The 23,812-nt window shown below is 41.0% G+C and overlaps 1 protein-coding gene across 1 annotated transcript; it reads right to left on the reverse strand.

Moving 5' to 3' along the window:
* Nucleotides 1-1,156: 1,156 nt before the first annotated feature.
* On the reverse strand, nucleotides 1,157-21,927 carry LOC130243124 (dual 3',5'-cyclic-AMP and -GMP phosphodiesterase 11A-like). The gene is given in 15 exon segments (XM_056475186.1): nucleotides 1,157-1,572; nucleotides 1,661-1,776; nucleotides 2,155-2,234; nucleotides 8,545-8,595; nucleotides 8,752-8,844; nucleotides 8,977-9,044; nucleotides 9,118-9,193; nucleotides 11,055-11,187; nucleotides 11,342-11,407; nucleotides 16,340-16,479; nucleotides 16,680-16,727; nucleotides 16,729-16,770; nucleotides 19,556-19,714; nucleotides 21,155-21,429; nucleotides 21,432-21,927. Coding segments are annotated over 15 exon segments (2,259 nt in total).
* Between the last annotated feature and the right edge of the window lie 1,885 nt (nucleotides 21,928-23,812).

The raw sequence follows: 23,812 nt of genomic DNA on the forward strand, positions 1-23,812 counted from the left end.
TGTAGCAGGCACCTATACCCAGAATGAGGGCTGACCAGTGAGCATGCCAGCAACGTAACGGGCCATTACCTGACTCCTCCGCTGACTCAAAGCTGGGGGCCTCAGAGGAACTCTGCAGGGTTTGTCAAGGGGAAACTCAACTGACAGCGAGAAAGCGCACGCATCTCTGTGTTAGAGAGAAAGGCTCAGCAAGTGTGTTACAACACCTTAACCAAATTTTTCCTCAATCACCAAGGTTTCCTAACACCCTTGAGGAAACCAGCTCCACTCGCAGATTATAAAATCTTGCAAATGTATTAGATGTTGCCCAGCCCACAGCTCTACAGTTGTCTGTTAGAGAGGCGCTGTGTGCACGTGCCCAAGAGGATGTGACTCTGGTAAGCGAGGGAGATGGCATCCACTTTCCAGCTGTCTTCAGGGACAAAAATCTTAAGGATACTGAGTCTAGTGGTTTGAAAGGATCTCTGTGCATGCTTGTAAGCACTACAGCGAGATCCCAAGAGGGCATGAGAGTGGGGTGGGGTGGATTTAATGGCCTCACGCCTCTGAGGAACCGGATGATGCCTTCCCACAGTGCTGCCAGCCACCGCATCATGGTGAGCAGAGATGGCAGCCACGTAAACCTTTATTGTGGAGGGTGACAGCCTGCGCTCCAACTTATCCTGAAGAAAAGAAAGCACAACGCTGATCTGGCAAGTTCGGGTGTCTTCTCGGCGAGAAACGCATCACTCAGTGAAGAGACTCCACTTCAGGGCGTAGGCATGCCTCGTAGTGTGCCAGCCTAAGTGGTAGTATTAACCACCGCCATCGGTAAGTTACATATGTCTTCCTCACTGCGTCTAGGGACCACAGGTGGTAACTGCGCGAGCAGGTTCACTGGGGGAAACACATATTTGTGCATGCCCGAGGCCAGCTGTGGGCCAGTGCATCCTTGCCAAGGGAGTCCTCGGTCAGGGAAAAGAACCACTGGCAATAGGCGTTTTCTGGAGAAGCAAACCTGAAGAGTTTGACCTGGGCTTCCTCGAAGCACGCCCATATCAGCTGGACGGAATCGGCGTGGAGTCTACATTCTCCCGGATGCCGTGAGAGCACATCGGATGCATGGTGAGCTTGCCGGAATATGAATGGCGCGCAGCGATTTCAGCCGCGTATGACTTCAGAGGTGCAGACGATGAGCGAGCTGAGACATGCGGGGGAGCGGATACCCCCTATGTAATTGATGTACACCACCGTATTCGTGCTGTCCGTCCTGACCAGCATGTGTTCCCCCTCCAGCATCGGTAAAAGATGGCATAGAGCAAGAAACACTGCCAACAGCTGCAGGCAACTGATATGCCAAAGCAACTGGGTTCCTTTCCACAGGCCCGTGGCTGCATGCCCGCAACATATGCCCCCCGCAGCACATGCTGGAAGCATCTGTCGAGATGACAATATGCCTGGACGCCTGTCCTAAAGGCACTTCGACCTGTAGGAACGCGTGTGACTCGATTTTGAAGCCAGTGCTTAAGTGCTCATATGGAGATATCCGAGTGGCGTGACAGCTGCTGCGGATGCCATGTGCCCCAGGAGCCTCTGAAAACCCATGGAGACAGAGAGAGCCCGAAAGGGAGGACTTTAAAGTGCCAGGCTCAATCTTTGAATGCACACCGCATAGACTGACGGTGGCATGCAAGAATGGAGACATGAAAGTACTCATCCTTCAGGTCTATTGCTGCAAACCAATCCTGAGGACGAGCGCATCGGAGGATGTTTCTGCGTGAGCATTCTGAACGGCAGCTTGAGAAGACAGCGGTTCAAAACGTGCAGATCTAGGATTGGCCATAACCCACCGCTCTTTTTGGGTACGATGAAGTACAGGCTTTAAAACCCACTCTCCATCTTGGCTGGAGGGACTGGCTCGATTGTATCCTTTGCCAGGAGGACATTGAAAAATGCCGTTGGTTGTGGAGCCCGGCCCTTCGCCGGGGAAAGAGCAAGTTCCCTCTTCTCTGAATGGCCCGTCTCAGGGACGCTTCATGGTCCGTTTACCGAACTTAACGGTGCCCTGGGGCGGGGGTGGGCTACCTGTCTGTGTGGTGCCCTTGGCAAGGAACAGTGGATGTGATTGGTTAGGCGGGGGGAGCGTCTTACGTTGCCGCCGATAGATGACTTTACCCATTGCATCCCACTCCTCCTTCGTCGCCGTGAATTCCTGAGTGAGTGAACTCATCGATGTTGTCACCGAACATGCCAGCCTGCAATATGGGTGAGTTAAGAAGCGAACTTTGTCAACATCGCGCATATCTGCCAGGTGTAGCCAGAGTTCGCACATCTGGCCCACTAATGTGGCCATCGACCTTCCCAGCACACATGCAGCGACCTTAGTGGTCCGAAAAGCATAGTCCGTTGCAGTGCGGAGCTCGATTAACAAGCCTGGGTTGGAACCACGCTTGTGCAGCCTGGCTTGTGCAGCCTGGCCAGCGCCTGCGCTTGGTAGCGCTGGTAGGTGGCCATAGCATGCAAGCTGGAAGCAGCCTGGCCCACAGCTGTGTAGGCTCTGGCTCAGAGGGAGGCAGATAACCTGCACGCTTTGGACGGGAGATGAGGTTGACCCCGCCAGGAAGAGGCACCACGTGGACATAGGTTGACCGCAATAGCACGCTGTAGGATCATCTCGTACCCCTGGCTGCTCCTCTGTAAAGGGTGGTGAGGGCAGAGCCTACTGTGCGCCTCCGGGAAGAAGGGGACGGGAGGCTTGAAAGGTCTGGCTTTCTTAGTATCCTCCACGTAACACCCATCTAGTCAGTCTGGCCGCCCCAGACCCACGGCCGAAGCAGCCTGGGAAAGCCCAGCTAACATGTCCGCTTCTGCATCTGGCGCAGCGCTCACCACCCCGGAGGGAGGGAGCGGGTCCGGATCCTCATCAGACAGTGAAGGCTTTCCTTCGATGCAGCGGTGGATATCTGGTCCTCTGTGTCATTGAGTGAAAGGGCGACCATCTGGTTAGATGGATCTCTTGCTCGAAGCTTGGATGGAGCCCTTGGAGGAGCGAGAGGTCCGCAAGCATACCTGCCCGAGTGCCAGCCACAGTGCGGGGGACAACTGGGATGGGTCGCCCTTTTACAAGAACGAGCCACGATCTTATCTGCGCAACAGACATGCCATCGCAGTGAAGGCATGCACATCCCGCGAGCACCGCATAAACATGCTGGAACCCCAGACAAGCAATGCTGTGCTCATGCCCATCATCCGGGGAACAGGCTACCACCGCACCGCACCCGTTCTGAACGCACGTTCAGAACGACATCTTGAAAAAAAAGGCCCTGCACATCCCGCGAGCACCGCATGAACATGCTGGACCCCCAGACAAGCAATGCTGTGCTCATGCCCATCATCCGGGGAACAGGCTACCACCGCACCCCACCCGTTCTGAACGCATGGTCAGAACGACATCTTGAAAAAAACGCCCTGCGCATAAGCGTTTCTCTTTTAGGGAACTTAGCAACAATACAAACCACTCTGGAGGACTGGACCCAAAGAACGCCAAGCAAGGGAGAAACCCAGCACGACCGTCTGCTGCTGCGTATCACACATTATGGACCGGGAGAAGCAGCCTGCTTTCTCTTTTCTCTCTCTGTCCTAACAGTTGGAGAAACCCTCATCGACTCTCTCAGAAGCTTCGTTGAAAGTATCTGAAGCAAAAAGGAAGCCTCAGCTTGGCATGTGCAGCGCTTAAATACAAGATTAATTGTAAGTAGCGGCAGCTGTGCATGCTGATGCTGCCAACTCATTGGCATTTCATTGGCCCGTTTGTATACTCTTTCGGATGATTGGATTCTGACGAAATCCCCATAGCGGAAGTTTCCACATAGCATTGAAGTTCCCCTCCCAAAGGGGAAAAGCTATTTATGTCTCTAATATACATATTGAGGGATTTAAAAACTATATTTCAATGTGCTTCCTTTCAGGTCTGTCATCATTGAGCAATATTATGACCTTACGCTAACTAAGAAGAGTAATGTCCGACTGAATGACCAGCTGTAGGTTCAGAAGCTCATAATTAAACATTATTTCAATAAAATTAGCATAATTAATTTATTTGCTATTTTATTATGTTTTGTTTTAAGGATTCCCAAACCAACAGACATCGATATGAGGTAAAATATTTTAAAAAGCATTTGTTATTTCTGTTCTTTTTTTGTCTATGTGTCCCCCCCCCCCCTTCCTTTTCAGTGTTTTCATATTGTTTAGTAGCTGATTGTGCAGTCAAGCAGGAACGGGTCAAGGACAGAGTGAAAGCTCAAGAGATTTATAATCTGTATCTGTGTGTGTCCTTACAGTACAAAGATGATTAAAGTTGATATCCCACGGGAACATCCATACAGCTCCCACATCGCCCGATATCCTGCTGTATTTCCATCATACCGATCACCAGCAGTACAGTCCTCCAGTCCCGTAGTTGTTGTGTGGCGCCACCATCAAAGAAGCAAAATATAACATGGAAAATAAAACAGTAGCAAATAAGTAATGTATTTCAAACATTTTGTAAAAAAAACATATTATGCAGCACAGACAAGCCCTTTTAGAAATAAAATACATACACTACTGTTTAAAAGTTTATTATCAGAGTTTTTGGTATTAAAAGAAGCCTAATCGGCTCACAAAAGGTATGTTATTTGATCAAAAATACACTAAAAACTTGAAATATTATTCAAATTTAAAATAATAATTTTCTTACTGAATAAAGTTTCAACTTGAAAGTATTTCTGTGATTCAAAGCTGAATTTTCAGCATCATTCATACAGTTTTCAGTGTCACATGATCCTTCAGGATTCATTATTGCACTGTAAATAAAAAGTTGACAACTAAAAATTGTAAGGCAACTTGCTCCACAGCTTACAGGCCTTACAACTTCAGAGAAAAGTCAGAAAAGTTAGCCCTCTGTGGCAACAAAACAGTTTTTTGTTATTATATAAATACTAAAATAGTAGCCTCAGGGCAACACTGTGCAGTTAGACCACTTTTGTTAAAGCAATAACATCCTATGAAAGGAAATGTGCAGAAATGTATAGTTATCACCACCATAATATATATATTTTTTGAAATATACTGTATATTATTACTCACAGGAAATAAATTGTTATGTATTTTATGGAGGTAAAAAACAAGATTGAGCAGTTGGGCTCATTCCTTCTGTCAGCAAGCTTGAGGAGTCAGTCACATTAGCTGTGTTTCCATCTAAAGATGCAAATTAAACTTGCAAAAAGCCACAGTTCTGCGCAGTTTATCTTCAGCCCTGATTAAACAAACCTGATGAAACTAATTGTGTTCTTCGGGCTGGTGTTAAAGCAGGATACACTCTAAAACCCAACAGTCAACTTTATCGAATGAAATGAGTGTAGTTAACTCAAAATTCACTGAAAGGTAATTCTACTAATTTAAAAAGAGTTTTGAACTCAGTGTTGAAGGTAGTGAGTTAATTAAATATCTCATTGCTTCAACTTAAATTGAGAAAGTTCACAGTACTCATATACTGTAGATTGGTTTTTTTAACTCAAATGGTTGTTGCAATCGGGTTCCTTAAATGAGTTGCCTTAACTCTTTGGGTTTTACAGGATTCAGTTGGTTTGAGTTCTCTTCATTTATTGGGTTTTACTGTGCTCAAATTACTTTGTTTACTCAAATGGATTAATTTCTGACTGTTAGTGTTGATAGTAAAAAAAATAAAGATTTAAGATCTGCACAAACATCTGCCCTCACAAACACAGTTGCTCCCTTGTACCCAAAATATAAATGTGACTTTTATAAAAGAAAATAATTTATCTGTAGCTCTGTAAAGTGCCGTCAGTTCACAGAATTCTGAATCGATCTTTTCATTTTCTGTTTAAAAGTTGCCTGAGTGACCTTAGCTTCACCGAGAATGCTTTTCTTTATATTTCTTCTTCTGAACCTCTTTCAAACCGGTGAAAAGCATGTCTCGCAGCAGCAATGTCCTTGAGCGTTTGCGAACACACATTCTTTCATTCTCCAAGCATCTGTGCCACCTCTGCATGCAGGAAGCTGAAGAATGACTGCAATCTGTAGTTTTGTCATTGCTGGAGGTTAACAGAGGGAGAATTTAATGTCTCTCTCTCTCTCTCTCTATCCTCTCTTCTCTCTCTCTCTCTCTCTCTCTCTCTGTGTGTGTGTGTGTGTGTGTGTGTGTGTGTGTGTGTGTGCGCGTGTGTTTGTGTGCGTGCTTATGTAATCTTCCATTGCCTGATTCTCTGGAAGCGAGAGCGGGTAGATCCTACCTCTTGGCAACTGGGCATCTGGAACTAGGTCGATCGCGCAGTCCCATGGCCGATGCGGCGGTAGCTGGGAAGCTCTCTTGGGGCAGAAGACATCATGAAAGGAGCTGTACTCCTTAGGAATGTGGATAGACTGCTTCTCAGGAGGGCTCTCGACCGATGTTGCAAACAAAGAAATGGGGTTCCGACCTTGAAGAGGGAGATTTGGAAAACAGGCAGGTGTACATCCAGATCCCCATTTCTTTATCTCTCCTGTGCCCCAAGAGATGATGGGATCGTGCTTCACCAGCCACGGGCGCCCTAGAATGATGTCCTATTTGCACCCTCCAGAACCAGAAATTGAATCCTCTCTTGATGTAACAACCCCACTTGAAGAAGGATGTCTTCGCATTGTCGATGGATACGGGTCGAAGATCGAGTGCACTGGGTTATCGGTTGTATCTGGTATATATGCGAGGACGCCTCAGTACGGAGGTGGAGTTGCCGACAGAGGATTGGGAGATGAAGTTCCCTGCTGACCCGGAGTCGATGGGCTGTGACAAGGAGAGAAATAGAGGCAGTAGTTATTTGTACGGTGGTAGTAAGTGGTTTACATTGTTCAATATTCGTACTGAATACACTCACTGAAGTCCGAATGGGACGAAGGGGACACTCCATACGGGTGTGTCCACTGACACCGCAGTATAGACACAGACCCCGGGTCAGCCTCCTCTGTCGTTCCGCTGATGTCAGTCTTCCAGACTCTATTATCATGGGTTCTGGTTCTGGAGAGGCTGTTGACTCAGGCGATTGGAGGAGTGCAGACGAGGGGGTGATGGTGTCCTGTTGATAGGAACGGAGACGATCGGAACATCGGAGAGAATGTTGGATGAATCTCTCCAGACCCATTGTATCATCTAATGTGGCCAGTTGGATTCGGAGAGTGGGTTCCAAGCCGAGCCGGTACGTGGTCAACAACGATCTCTCATTCCATCCACTTGCAGCTGCTAGAGTGCGAAACCGGAGAGCATATTCCTGTGTAGATAGAGTACCTTGCTTTAGATGATACAGCTCTCCAGCGGCTACTTCCCCATCAGAACGTCCAAACACCTCTTTGAAATACTCCGTGAAGGTAGTGATGGAATTCATGACCGGCCCGGCTTGGTTCCAGATCGTCTCAGCCCATTTAAGTGCAGGTCCAGAGAGTAGAGATACGATGTAGGCGATCTTCGACTTATCTGTGGGATATAGAGAAGGTTGCATTTCGAATATGAGGGAACATTGTAACAGAAAACCATTGCACTCCCCCGCTCCGCCTGAGTAGGGCGCTGGTCGGGCCATGGGACTGGAAGGAAGGGCCGAAGAAGAAACTGTGGAGGCGGAAGTGCTCGGTGCTGGTGGTGCGTTGGAAAGTGGAGCTGGTGGCTGTAGAATCCGCTTCAACTGGTCCACCAGCTCTTGAAGGTGATCGGGGGTGCTCATGTTGTCGTCGTTAATGGTCCGGGCTTCTGTTATGAAGCGGACAGGAGACAGAGGTAAGGAAACGTTAGGGTGTTTATTAAATGACAACAAGGAGCACATGAAGGATAGCCAGGAGGATCAGGAATGATGTTGGGGTCTTTTCCTCCGTGGGGGTAACAGGAATACACGAGGATGGACAGCACACACCAGATACAGCTGACAGAGGATGACACAGACTTGGAAGGACTGGAAGACAGGACGATTCGGGAGGACCAGGAAGACTAGGAGGAATACAAAGAGAACAGGTAAGTAAATCGTTTGTTTAGCTGAGGATGACTACGCTGAGTGGTCGCTCAGTTGTCCGCTTTCGTCGAGACGAGCCCGGACAATGAGCGACTGGAGTGCTGTGCTTTTATCTGGTGCTCGTGAATGTGATGCAGCTGTGTGCTCATTAGAAGTCAGGTGATGGTGATCTTCGTGAGTGGGGGTCGTGAGAGCCTGACCAATCCATGACATCAGTATTACTAGGAATTATACTCTCATTCTGGTGTAATAGTCAAGAATCTCTGCTGCTGTACAATGCCTGCACCAGGCAGAGTGGCATTATGCATTGCATAAGAATGGTCTGTTTTCAGAGGGCATCTTAAACGCCTTAAATTAATGAATGAGATACTTTTTAGTTTTTTTAGTTAATATTTGACTTTATTTTCACCGTTTATTAGGCTGTGTCCTTGAAATAAAACTACAGTAAATTTAAAACATTTATATATGGAGTGCTGAGGCATCTAGTTTGCATGGACTTAATTTGCATATTTTATCTCTTAACCTGACTTACCTTCAGTCTATCAACCTCTGCCTTGGAGCACGTAGCATGATACGACAGCATCTGGGAAAACACAGAAACAACAATACACTATGAACACCAAGCACACACAATAAATTCTTTCTTCTGACTCATTTATTTGCAGGCAAAATGTAGATGTTATGTTAATGAGCAAGATAAAACACAAGAGGAAACATTTAAATAAGAGATATTACTCACATCTAGAGCCACAGACTGCTTAGCCCATGTCTTCTTCACCTGGTTATACATCATTGTGTTGTTAATGCCCAGACCACAGAAAATAACAAATGCCTGTGAGGAACAACAGAAATGAAAATGACTCACCTGCAGGATTTATGAAAGCACCAAGCATGTCTCTAATTCACTAATAAAATACTGATTTGTGATTTTATTACACAAGATCAAATATTTGAATAGGCACACCTCAAATAATCTTTGGTCTGCATCATTAAATGTCTTCCTGTCCAAGCGGTTTAATATCTGAGCAACACCTAATGAATAAAAAAAGTTGAAATTGATGTGTCTGTGTACAAACAATTAATTATTTGAGTGGGGGAAACTCACCAATAATCTGATGAGTCCGATTCCAGATGGGGACGCATAAAACTGATCTGATATGAAAACCAGAAGCCTGATCTGCCTGAGTAGAAAAAAACATTGCTTGGATAATACATGTATGTGCTTGGTTAGTATGGCCAAATTTGTACCATTCAATGGTAAAACAGTGGGTGGGAAGTATTCTAATGACCTATATTTCAGTCAAGTCTCTTTAGTCAAAATTTTATTTATTCTACCCCAATTCAAAATAAATTTAAACAACTGTAATATCTACTCAGATCACATGCAAAGTAAGTTATATGTTCTTGATGGCAAATACACTTAATTGCATATAATGCATATTTCTTAATGTTTTAAAAGGTATTTTTGGTACTGTAATTCTTTTCTGCAATTTTAAATTGTTCTTGCAGATAGATAAGATGGCATTTACACAACAGCTATTTTAACTTAAAAATGGAAAATGTTTTATGCGTTATGACCCTTCATTTAACATCGCCAACTGTTGGCCTAGCGCAGAATTTTTAGTTGTTTGGAGGTCAACATACACACATTTTTTATTATTGAACATGAAGAACACAAGACACACTAGAGTGCAGGGGTCCGTTCTTCGTACCCTCGTTTAATTGATCTAAGATGAGTTGACAGATCTTTTAATCTTGATAACTGATCTCTGGCTAATTAAGTTCTTCAAACAAGTTTGCAAATCAGTTTAAAATGTCTGGATAAACTGATCTGAGATCGCTGCATGTGTTGTGCAGGACAGATCTATCGATTCTTGAAATCATGTTCAGCAATGCAACAACTGGCTGATGGCACAGCAGCGCAATGACATCATCTGATTAATATTCAATTATCCATGTGAGCAAAATTACATAAAATTTGTAGCAAACTGTTAGTTAAATATGATATGCAATAACTTTCCACATTTGTTGTGGACTGCAGGCTTTACAATTTCACACATCATTGGAGACTGGTTTCTTTAACATGACAATGAGTTCACTGTGCTCAAATGGCCTCTACAGTCACCAGATCTCAATCCAATAGAGCATCTTTGGGATGTGGATGGGATGGGAGATTCGCTTCATTGATGTGCAGCCAACAAATCTGCAGCAACTGCTTGATGCTATCATGTCAATATGGACCAAAACCTCTGAGGAATATTTTCAGTACCTTGTTGAATCTATGCCACAAAAGATTAAGGCAGTTCTGAAGACAAAAGGGGGTCCAACCCAGTACTAGTAAGGTGTACCTTTGGTGTACAACTCTCGATGAGTTTTGAAGAATTAAATGATCCTGGATCATGTCAAATAATCAATAATCAAATCCAACTAATTGAGTAATCCAAGTATGAAGAATGGACCCCTGCTGTAGTGTTATCTAATAATATTTTATAGTTAATGTATTTTAAATGTACTAAGTAGCAATCATTATAAATACATTTGAATGAATGACATACAGGTTTCAATAAAAAAGTTTTTTTTTTTTTTAAGTAAGTTTTGACCTGTTTTAATTGCTTCATGGTACACTCTCATCCCTGGAACCATATTTTAAAGATGATAGAAGTCATTTTGTCCAAAGAAAGTGTTGAGTATTTTTTACTCCTTCACGAAAAACAGTGCGTAAGCTGAGTAGTATGTCCAAATTAATAATATACAAAAAAGAAAATGGGTGAAAAGTACCCTGATGACCTACTACTTTGGTCAAGACTAACCTTATTCAAACTAAATTTAAATGTAGTATCTATATAGTATTAACAGAGTGAGCAAGTAAGTTAGCCATGGTGTTTTGCATCACATGATGTTAAAAATGGTATTAGTAGCTATAGTGTTAATCAGCTGCTGCTAACAGGCTATTTGGAGCTAAAAACAAACCTAGTTTTAGGTCCATGTAAATAAATAAAAACGAGTGTGGAACCGGCGTGGGAGGAGGTTTGTTCTGCTCACCTCAGCATCAAAACGGGGATCCTGACAGACGTCACTTATATTAACTGGCAGACCGGTTGATGCTACCAACTCAGCAATGCTGTTATTGATCAGCCAGTCTGAACAAGACACCTTCTCCATGCTGACTTTGTCAAAGGCAAACACACACACACACACACATACAAACACACAGATACTAAGCATAGCATACATTAATTAATATTATTAATTAAAAAGAATATTTTGCTCAGCTTATACACTATAAACATGTAGCAGTTTGTTATTATTAATAATCCTGTTGTTCTCACCTGATGTCATGATCAACACTACACAGTGGAGACATTAGCTCAAACGTCTGGGAAAACTTTACAACCTGAGAACAGAGTGAGATGAAAATGTCAGCAGTGTTTCTTGTACGACACCTGCACAACATTGCTAAGGTGTTCTACAGGAGTTGGACAATGAAACTGAAACACTGGTCAATTAAATATTGGAGGTTTCATGGCTACATTTGACCAACTTTGTGGCACATTTATTGCACATTCCACCATAAGAACATGTGAAGATTTAATTAGCAGAGTAATAGCACAGTTTTGCTTAAAATATTGCAATTTAAACAACATTATAGGTGACATATTAGAGTTCAAAAGAGGACAAATTGTTGGTGTGCATCTCGCTGACACATATGTGACTAAGACGGCAAGTCATTTTGATGTATCGAGAGCCACGGTATCCAGGGTAATGTCAGCATACCACCAAGAAAAATGAACCACATCCAACAGGAATAACTGTGGATGCAAGAAGAAGCTGTCTGAAAAGGATGCTAACCTGGATTGCATCCAAAAAACATAAACCTACCCCTGCTGAACTCACTGCAGAATTTAATGTGCACCTCAACTCTCCAGTTTCCACCATAAAGCTCCACAGGGTCACTATACATAGCTGGGCTGCTATAGCCAAAACTTTGGTCACTTGTGCCAAAAACCATACGTTAACCGTTCCAGCAGCAAAATCTTGGGCTGTGAACAATGTGAAACATGCATTGTTCTCTGATGAGTCCACCTTCACTCTCTTTCCCACATCCAGGAGAGTTACCATGTGGAGAAGCCCCAAAGAAGTGTACCACCTAGATTGTGGCAGACTGCAGTTTTGGAAGAGTGAGTAAGGAAACGTTTTCCCCCACCAGCATCACGTAGTGACCTGGCCACTATTCTACAGAAGAATGGCTCAAAATCCCTCTGGCCACTGTACAGGTATCTGTCATTCCCCAAACAAATTGATGTTATATTGGCCACGAAAGGAGGCCCTACACCATACTAATACATTTCTGTGGTCTAAAGCTGCGGTCACACTTGACTTTTCTTCCCATAGACTTCCATTCATACGCACCACGAATGCGTCAGACTGGAAACGTGGGGTCATGCGTCAAGTTTCGCAGGTTGCTGCGGTGCAAAGTTCAAGCTTGGTGAACTCTAACCTGCTAAATCGCATCACTTGACTGCATGAGACCAATCGAGGATCAAAACACGACCTCTCTGGGCAGAAATGTAAAACATGGAGCGATCGCTCGCTTTTTTTAATGTCTAATCATCTTCTTTAATCCCACCGCTTTTCGCAGCGCCGCACGACAGAATTTCGCACACACAAAGCCCGGTGTGACTGTAGCTTTAAACCAGGCATTTCAGTTTCATTGTCCAACCCATGTGTGTTGTTTTAGCGCATGTGGTTGCTCAGCTGATGTAAGTGTTTGCAGTATAAATATGATGGCATATAAGTAAAGTTTATTTCTAAATTAATTTAGAGAGGATCACGTCCTTGTGATTGTTCACAGCTGGTCCCGCATCAGCTCATGATTAATTCTCCAATTTGATGATTCCTAACTCACTATAAATAACCTGAGTTTTTCTTATCTCAATATCTTCGTCTTGAAGAAACCCTCCCTGCCCACCCCTTTCCAGGTGGTCGACACAGCGGCCCAGTGATTAGCACTGTTGCCTCACAGCAAGAATGTCTCTGGTTAAAGTCCCTACTAAACCAGTTGACATTTCTGTGCGGAGTTTGCTTGTTCTCCCTGTGCTCATGTTGGTTTTCCCCAGGTTCTCCGGTTTCCTCCTACAATAAAAAAAACACGCAACCTAAGTAATTTGAACATACAAGTTCACCTCTCATCAGCCATCCTATATCTGACATTAGCCAGAAATAAGCCGGGGGGAGTTTATCAAGATCTACCTAAGCTCAAACTCCCCTCTTGCCCTGCAAATGGGAGAGAGCCCAGAGCGAGAGGATCTCATAAGCTCAGGGCTCTCTCCTGGGACAGCATGCCAAACAAGCTTTATTATCAATCATTTGCTATGTGAACTCTTGAAATGGGTGATTTGAGGTAGAAGTGTATTTGAGTCAGCATTTGGGTTAAATCAAATTAAAGGACTTTTCCAAATAATCTAAAAATAATCAGCAGGATCTTTTTTATTTTAATGAACATATCTAAAATCAACATATCTAAAATCAAGCAATGTTAACGTTATAATTACAGTAATACTGTTTCAAAAACAAAGTAAGCAGTCACATGCAGACAGCCAGACACTTTTAAACACCATACTCTTCATTTTCTGTCTGATTCAGGCAGCTTTACTTCTTGTGAGGTGTGTAGTAACTTCTGATACCTTTGCAATATTAGTGTTGAAACATGACGCCCTCTATTGGCTGAATTGAAAATGCAGTCAGTGGCAACTATGCATGATAAACACGCCACTAGCAAAGAAAAAGCCTTTTCTTCCAAACAATAATTTTGCAGCCTAAGATGCACTGTAATTGTGTCACCATATTTCCCAGATCTTCATACTCATGGCAGAAAGTCTGGTATTCTTTGCAGTTTTGTTTTTTTATTTGATCATTCAAGGTCTCCCATTGAGGCCATTTGAATGACATATTCATCAGCAAACACAGATGGTTTTGTGACACATCATGTTAAGAGGACTGAAAATGTAAATTTGATATTCCTAAAATAACAGACCAGTGCACAATCAATAAATCATTAATTCAAGAACAGTGTCTTCAGTCGTCAATAGTCTTTGCCATGAAAGTAACATACTTTTGAGTTCCACGTTTAGTTGATAATGATGAGGTTTTAGGTCAATAGAACCAGAAGAGGTAAAATGTTAACTCATTTCTTTATTTATGAATTAAAAAAAGTCTTAACTGCTTTATGCAAATTATAAACAGAAATGCATTTAGATTATAATTAGCTTTTGCTTTGGTTTTCACTTTGAGCTCTATGCATGACTGAATTAGTTGTTTTTTTCTGGCAGGGAAAGATAATAGCTTGGCTACATGCTCAAAATCTGAGTTACCATTTAAGACCATGGCACAAAAACAAGTTGTGTTTCACATTTTAATACTCCTGGCAAGGGTACTTACTTTATCCTTGATCTTACTGTAATGCCAACCAGCTTCAACCCTTTCACTTGAACGTCTCTTTCTGTGTTGGAAATTGCCCCTATACCATAAAATAGTACTCCACTTGATTTGTGCTGGTGTAGCGGACTTAACTAATGTACTTAAGTGTACTAAGTAATGCAACTCATGCGCATTTAGCAGCTGATGAATTACTTATCAGGTTTGTGAAAATGAATCCCAGCATCCAACATTCCAAAATGGCACTTGAAGATGAATCTTGCATCTTTCCATTTTTCCAACTGCTAGACCAATATGTGTACAGCATAATATCATGTCACAGCATAATTTACAACATAGGCTCAAAAAAAATTCATGCTTCCGCCTAGATTTTTTGTGAACCTTCACAAATATACTTCAACACACTGTTTGACTGCCTGTTTGACTGCCGTTGGTTCCTTTCACACTAATGATATTTACATACAGTAAAATATTCTCAAGAGTTCACACTTAGCTGATGATTGATTTAAAGCTTGTTTGGCATGCTGTCCCGGGAGGAGAGCCCTGAGCTAATAAGATCCTCGAGCCTGGGGCTTTCTCCCATTAGCAAGGCGAGAGGGGAGTTTGACCTCAGGTAGATCTCGAGAACTCCTTTGCTGTAGTAGCTAATGAACAGATAGTGATTACTCTTAAGAGATAACTACTTTCTAGGTGCATGTCTATGGTGTCGATTTGGATTAGTCAATTAACTTAAGTTGCATGTTTTTGGTTAGTGGGAGGGAACCCGGGAGAAACCCATGTGAGCACAAGGCGAATGTGTAAACTCCGCACAGAAACGTCGGTAACAGTGCTAACCAGTGGGCCACCGTGTCACCCATCGAGGAAAGGAGGAGGAGTAAGGGTGGAAGTGGGGATTCGTCCAAAATGAAGATGGCTGTTATATGGAACTCAGGGTATTTAGAAGCTTAGGAATTGTCGATTGTGAATCATAAATGGATAATGCGGGATTAGCCGTAAACAATAAAAAATACCACAAAACAAATTAAAAATGTCTTTGATTTGTAATCAAATACATTTGCCTCACCTATTTACATGTATCTCTATATGGACAGCTTTTCTGGTGTAGTCAATTTGCTTGGTAGCTCAATTTGTACAATGTTGTACTTACAACAGAGTGTTACAGTAGGCTTTTGGTTCGAGTCTGGCACAGCCCGGTTTAGCAAAAAAATAAAGCTATGTAGGATCAAGGTAAAACTTGTAGTTGTGGTGCACATTTTTTCTTTTGAAAATACTATTGGTTGGGTTTAGAGAAAGGTTTAGGTCAGTGGTTATCATGAGCACACATCATTTACATTTCACAAAATGTAGACTGAGGCACACATTTGCCATTGATCATTATAAAATCCCCTTTTAAATCCTAATTCAATTAATTAAGGTTATAGAACCCAGACAGAGTTCAAGATTTCTCTTACTATTGGAGCTACCTAATTTTAAACTTATTTTTTTAACCAGTAACCACAAACATTGGAAAGGCTGCCATACAAACACTGCATTAGTGGAGTCTGAAGAACTAGATTAGTGATCTTTCAGGTGTGTTTCAGCCTGGCCAGTTGAGATTTTGTTGCTGATGTGAAATGTGTAATTAATTGAGATTTCAGAATTCCCCTATTCATAGAGAGGCCCCTCCAGGAAAATGTAAGGGACATCTATATGAATGAACAATAGTGATGTTCTCTTTAGCAGACAACACATTTCAGCTATTTTATTATTTGTACTTAATGTTTAATTGCACTTATTATCTGATGATTCATTGTGATTCATTGTGTCACATGTCCACTGAGCAATGTGGAATAGATGTAAAAAAAACCAGAGGACTCAAATCATGGCAGAAAAGAGTAAAGTGATCTCACCTGGGGAGTGGAATGTCTTCCAGCAGAAGCACTGAGCAGCGTTCACACTGCAGCAAAGTCAACGCACGCTGCATGATCTTCCTCACAATCTTCTCCAGGTCTGTCTGCTCCTCAAACAGATCATTCACCACCTCCAGCAGGGCCTTGAGAAACAACAGCAACAGCTCAAATGCATTCAGAAAACCAGGCCTTTAAGCTTTGGACCACATCATTAAATATTGAAACCATGAGCCCTGAGAATTGTAAACTAGGCTCACAAAATCAAGCAACGCTGTCTAACGTCAGAAAGTCTAGAGGCAGATTTAGAATTTTTGAGTTTTATTTCAGCTGGTCTGTGACTCACTCTGCTCCTCTCATACTCCTTGCGGGATTCGGAGAAGAGCTTGGCGTTTGGAGATCGATATTCCGCAGAATGGTAGATACATTTGCAGCACCTGTAGAGAGAAGCATTGATGCCCTTCAAAGCTTCGGATATGTTCATGCATAATCACAAGAGAAAAGAGATATTTAGTAGAATATGTTAGGATCTTCCCCGCGTTCACGTGGTTCTATTCCGTGTGCTCCGATTTCTCCCACAGTCCAAAGACATGAGTATAGGTGAATTGGGTAGGCTAAATTGTCCTTAGTTGTATGAGTGTGAATGTTATGTGTGTGCCCAGAGATGGGTCACGGCTGGAAGGGCATCCACTGCGTAAAACATGTGCTGGATAAGTTGGCGGTTTGATTCCGCTGTGGCGACCCTGGATTAATAAAAGGCACTAAGCCGAAAAGAAAATTAATGAAGGATCAGTATTAGGGCTGTGTGATTAATCGAAACCAAATCGCAATTGCGATTTGAAACGTTACTATTAGTTAATCATAAGAGGCTGCAATATGAAATATATTTGCATTATATAATTTCCCCCACCCAGAGCAAATGTGTGACTGCCGCCTATGTGTGACAGTCTTACTATCCAATTGAGTGAGCACACTTTCATTCTGCCATAATCAGAATTGTGTGACCAAACTATGCGGAAAGCCAACAATAAAATAAACAAACAGGAAAGCGTGGACAAGTGGGATGATATCGTCTGCTGCGTCAGAAGCATTATAGATGAATTCATATCAAAGAAATGTCGGTTATATGGGAATATTTGGTTTCAAAGTCACAGACACTGAAAAAAAACAGGTCATTTGTAGAGCAGTCACAGAATTGTTGCCGCAGTATGAGAAAATACAATAACCAGCACCTAAAAAAGCACCACAAGCGGCTATATGAGGTGCGTCCTGCTAAAAAGTAAACTAAAAGTATTGCTAGTGACACTCAATCTAGTAAACAGCAAATTACTATTTCAGAGTTGTTTGCAGCTGTTACAGCATATAAATAAAAAACCACAAAGGCACTAGAGATAATTAACGCCATAAATCACTACTGTTTGCTCTAGTGAAAAAAATTGTGTTTCATTTATGAATATTTATAAACAAATTGAAGTTGGAGTAAGTTAGTATCTTTTCAGTTTCTTTTTTTAACTAACACTCACTGCATTTTAGCAGAAAGAAGCTACGATACAGAATATTGAGCTGAAACTTGATTACAAAATCAAAACGCAAATCAAATCGAAATCGTAATACATGTTAAAGAAAAATCTGACATTTCCCCAAATTGCACAGCCCTAATCAGTATAATGATATACAGTAGAATATGTTAATGCCAATTCATGTATTGTGTTAAAAATAAACCTACTCTGACAAATAATTAATCAAAAAATATAGCCTCATTTTTTAAGAAAATAAATAAGTTAAGAAATATGTAATTTTTGGGGGATGTAATAGTCAAGTTTAGCTTCCAAATTAGGTTTTCACTAGTACAGTTAATCACTTTTAAAAAAGAAAATCAAAAAGCAACTACAGTTTTAGTGATGTTTTTATGTACTCTATTGATCTTATTCTGCAATGTGGAAGTAGGGCTGGCCGATATGGAATTGCAATCTCGATTATTAATTTCCATATTGAATGATGGACGATATATATTACATATAAGTTGTTAATTGCTTCCAGATTTAAAAGAGTACCGCAACAATGACTGAAGATTCCCATTGTTGTACATTTCTGCTGTGTGATTGGCTCTTGGATCAATATAGAGTAAAAAAGTCTAGAGCTTATCATTGTTATTGACAAATTTTATCGCGATTCGATATAATATTGTTTATCGACTCAATGTAAAAGTGTGATTTTTTTCTACTGTTTTAGAACTTTAAATTTATTTGCTTATGGAAAAAAGATGGCAGAACTACTTTCTCTACAACAAGCGTGTTTATGACTATACATTAAAAGTAGAATAATATAATACAAAATATTAGTTTGCAACATCAAGCAGCATCATAAGTGTCTTTAATGTCTAAAAATCAATGGAAGTGATTGAGACTGGAATGTAATGGATAGTTTTCCAATGGATGTGCCTTGCTTTTATGTAAAGAATATGGCCACTATCTATTCATAAAAGAAGTAATATTGGGAGAGGAAAAACAGCAGAAGCAGAACATCAGTTTTGCTTCTTTGTATTTCTAGGGCATTTATAACAGCATGGTCTGTATCTGCTTTCAGCGCTGCTTGTATAAATAATTCTAAAGACAAATGCGTGCTATTAATCACTATCTATAGAGAGATGTTTTGAAGCAGCGCTGAAAGAAAAGGAATGTGATGTGCGGGTGCAGATTGACTTGAGCTCAGAGCCTGCAGTTCTGAATCTTCTTTACTGAAACTTTAGTATTGATTCTGGGGTAAAGTATATGTTATTTAAATGCCTGGTCTGTTTACTATTTAAATTACTCAGTGCAAACAGCTTTAAGAAATTACTGGTAGCAAACAAACAATATAACTGATCTAGTTTTGATTTATGCAGTTGTTCAGTGCGTGTGCAAAAAATGGCCATGGGGCTCTTATTGGTTATGCTTCGGTTTAAGGTTATGAATAAATGTCTAATTTTCTGAACCTATAACTGCTTGTCTGCTTGTACTCCAGAATAGCAGGATATTCGCTAAGGTGTTGATTTATAGATCTCTACTGACTTAGCGCACAATTATCTTCACCCTATGGAGTTTCATTACCAGCAAAAGTTTGGGCACAATAGTAATAGGCATCTGGAGAATGTAATAGGTTGTGAATCCAGCAGATGCAGCAGATCTTTTGAATGTAACATCAGCATGATTGAAGCCAAGAGAAAAGAAGTACAGGACTTACTTTCTCATCGTCCTCTGTAAACGGTGTTCCGCTGGGGTTCTTGTTGATGGCCTGCACTACGCCGATGACTTCACCGTCACTGTTGCGAATGGCCATACACAGAATGGACTGAGTCTTATAGCCTGTCAGCTTGTCAATTTCATCACTGAACCGATGGTCCTAGATAATAGAGCAACATTGTAAACTGATGAAAACATTAATATGCATTTTATCAAAAGTACTATTAAAGAAAATTATGTATCAGGAAATAATTGATATGTAATTGAGATGTGTTTTGATTTACTAGTGATTAATTCTGTTGTTTTTAAAGATTATCCTTGCAATTGTTCTTATTTTTAAGTCATTTACAACAATTCAAATATAATTCAACACGATATGGGGAAATTGCTATTTGTTTCAGTTTAAATATGACTTTATATCATTGAGGAAGATGGAAAAAAATGACGATTTACCTTGTAACATGTTATGTGATTATTCTGATTTATGGGTTTTGGGAACTAACTTTTCATAGCCACTGGCCTTTCATCTGATCGCTATATGGTATATTATCACATTCATTGCATTGCATTAACAGATCTTCTCTGACCACATATAGGGACAGCTTGCCCATGGATATGCTATAATGATGTGTATGTACAACTGGTAGTCTGTATTTAAAAATGAGGAAGCTGTAATCTAGAAATTTGAGGTTATAATTTGACTATAATCAAGATAATCATGCAGTGATTCCAAGCTTTGGCTGCAGAAACATCAATCTTTGAAGTCACTGTTCACATACTGTAACCTGAATCTTTCTATCCATATTAAATTTTCATATTTGTGCGGTAGCTGTTAAAAAAACAAGAGAACACAATAAAACCAGAAAGAGGTAAACGGCATAATGAAAGTAGAATTTTACCACAAGGATTTTGGGGCAGAGATTATGTCTTTTAATTGTTACAGTAGCAATGTGTTGGCCATATTTTGTGTCACCTCTTTCAAAGTTTCTGTTAATTAATTGTATAGTTTCATAATTATACTTTTCTTTAGATTTAGCTTAAAATGTTGTGGAGCTCTAATGCATTATGACTATAACTGGAGCCATAACCTTTTTGTTTTCTTTATTAGTTTTTGTTGTTGCTGTTAATTTTTATGTTTGTTTTTGTTCTATTCTTTTATAAGCCACTGTTTTAAAATAAGTAATAATAGCAATGTTACTCTGACCAATAATTGAGAGAAGTATAAACTGTAATAATACCCTTGTCAATTTATTTGTTGTGCAGAGTTTCAAAAGAATTTTAATATGTGTTACATTATAACAAAGGTGGGGCGAGGAGGGCTGTCAAGGTTGCCTTACGCAACGCAAATTAGGTTGCCAATACAGTTAGCTTAACATAAAAACATGGTTTTTGTCAAACATAATTAGTTTTGACGACGTTCATTTATTCATTAACCTATTTAGTGACAAAATACGCACAGTATCTAACTGTAAACTAGCTTTTATTATTTACTAGTGCTTAAAGACCCTGTTGAAAGCTGCCATATCGTTATTTATCGCTTTGGATAAATCCCTTCAAGACCCCCAAATACGCAGCTGTGTATTATTTGTTGTAGTTCTACCTCGTATGCGTTCGGTATGTTGACGGTTTCTCCGTGTTCTGCTACATAACCTATGATGCCTTTTCCCCACGGAACCTGCACTTCATTCGAGTCCAGAGTGCTGGATGAGGGTCGCACTGTAGTACCGGAGTGCACATCAAAAAACTTGGACACGAGTGTCCTCTTATGAGACGGTCCCTCTACCAGGAAAAGCGAACACCTGTCTGCGTTCACCATAATGCACACATTGATAAGTATCTTGTAACTCAGATTCGTCATGTCAAGTTCGTTCGAATGTCCTTAACCAGCTCAAGGAAGAACTCCCTTTCATTGGACTCTTTAAGTCTGTATTTGTAGTCAATGGCGCTGGAGGCATACTGAGGCACGTTCACCCGGGACTCGAGCAGCGCGCTCAAGATGTGCGCGGTGGTCGGCGGTAACGAACTGGCTTTCCGCAGGAGCGCGCGCCGCCGCATGCTCGACTGGGACTCGTGAGCCGTGAGACTGACGTGCTCGTCGTAGGTCCGGTGCGCCGTCATCGCTTTGGACCGGGCGAAGTTCTTTCGGAGCTCCATGTGGGACGATCTGCGCTTTAGTCCATCAGGGTTCGTGGGCCAGAATGGATCCCTCGCGACCCCGCGTTTCTCCTCCACCGGAGAGGTTTTGGACGGCTGATGCTCTTTCAGCCACCTGCTCAGGCTGTCACATTTTCCCTTTCGGACGAGATATTCCTCAAAAAGCTCCGGATGGCAATCCAAAAATGCCTCCACCTCGGAAAAATCAAAAGTTGTCATGTCGATTGCCGAAAAAACCACCACTGAAGTGTTGTGGAGTCGTGTTCTGTAACACGCAGCTCGCTGTGATGCTGCACACACTTCACACATCCATCTTCCATTTACATATCACTGCTCTCCAGCCTTCCTCCTCACGCGAGTCTTTTACGAAGCTCCAGGAGTTGAACGCTGAAATAAATGAATAAATAGCCTACAGTTGATGCGCAGTGAAATAAAGCAATGTGTTAGATGTTTGGCAGGTAAGACAGATCTCCTCTGGAGGGACCTTAATAAACTTGAAAGCAAAAAAGTATGGTTTGTGTCTGTGACTGAAACTGGATGTTTCTTTTTGTGTCTACTGGTAGTTTAACGAAGTCTTTTTATGCAGTATGTTCATCATCACGCCTGCTTAAATCTGCGTGCGTGTGTGCGCCCGCGCGCTATTGTGTGTGATAGAAAGAGAGAGAGGTTATTTTCCAATAACTTCTTTTATTTCATTAAGCACTAATGAGCTAAAGGCTTTTGAAGTAGCCCCAGTCTGAAAATTATGACTGCTTTCATTTGTCATTAAAGAATCCCTTTAATCTAAGCCTGTCCACAATATGTGTATTCCAAATGGATGAATAGCCCATTGTTTCCTCTTTACATAGAGAACAGTCATTATGAATTTAATATTTAAATAGTACTGCTTTATTGTTGCTATAGGGAAATTTGTCTTGGGCTCTATGGTGCTGAAATAAAACACTTCTTCAAATCATCATGACAATAAAGCAGTACTTAGCAATATGCAGATTTGGCAGACACCAAAATGACACTGCATTCAAGGTATACATTTTTAATATCATACACTAGAAATCCCACTCATGTCCTTGCCATAGTAATATTGAAAAATCTTTAAAACATCATAAAACAATAACTGTGTAAATACATTATTATGTGATAATGGCATGCTTTTGAACACACTCCACTTCACCTAAATTGTGTTTGTTGAAACTTCAGCTAACTTCTGATGAAGAATCGTATGCATAACCTTATACTTAAAACACATATCATGTTATGTTGTTATATTATATTATATTATATTATATTATATTATATTACAAATTTTATATTCAATTCAATTAAATTCATGTTTATTTCTATAGCGCTTTTACAATGTAGATTGTGTCAAAGCAGCTTCACATACAGTTAATGTCAGAATTATTAGCCCCCTTTGATTTTTTTTTTCTTTTTCAAATATTAACCAAATGATGTTTAACAGAGCAAGGAAATTTTAACAGTATGTCTGATAATGTTTTTTTTCTTCTGGAGAAGGTCATATTTGTTTTATTTACACTAGAATAAAAGCAGTTTTTTAATTTTTTACAGACCATTTTAAGGTCAAAGTTATTAGCCCCTATAAGCTAATTTTTATTTTGACTGTCTACAGAACATCCATCATTATACAATAACTTGCCTAATTACCCTACCCTGCCTAGTTAACCTAATCAACCTAGTTAAGCCTTTAAATGTCACTTTAAGCTGTATAGAGGTGTCTTAAAAAATATCTTGTAAAATATTTACTGTCTTCATGGCAAAAATAAAATAAATTAGAAATTTATTAGAAATGAGTTATTAAAACTATTATGTTTAGAAATGTGTTAAAAAAAACTCTCCGTTAAACAGAAATTGGGGGAAAAATAAACAAGGGGGCTAATAATTCAGGCGGGCTAATAATTCTGATTTCAATTGACGATTATAGTGAATATAGTATCAGTTCAGTTTTCAGAGTTTAAGTTCAGTTTAGTTTAGTTCAGTTCAGTGTGTTTTATTATTCACTGGTGAGAGTCCAAACACTGAAGAGTAATCCATCGATGGGCAGCTCTACAAGGCCCGAAGTATGCAAGCGAGTGGCAACAGCGGCGAG

The sequence above is a fragment of the Danio aesculapii genome, chromosome 16 (genome assembly GCF_903798145.1).
Source record: "Danio aesculapii chromosome 16, fDanAes4.1, whole genome shotgun sequence".
Lineage (NCBI taxonomy): Eukaryota > Metazoa > Chordata > Actinopteri > Cypriniformes > Danionidae > Danio > Danio aesculapii.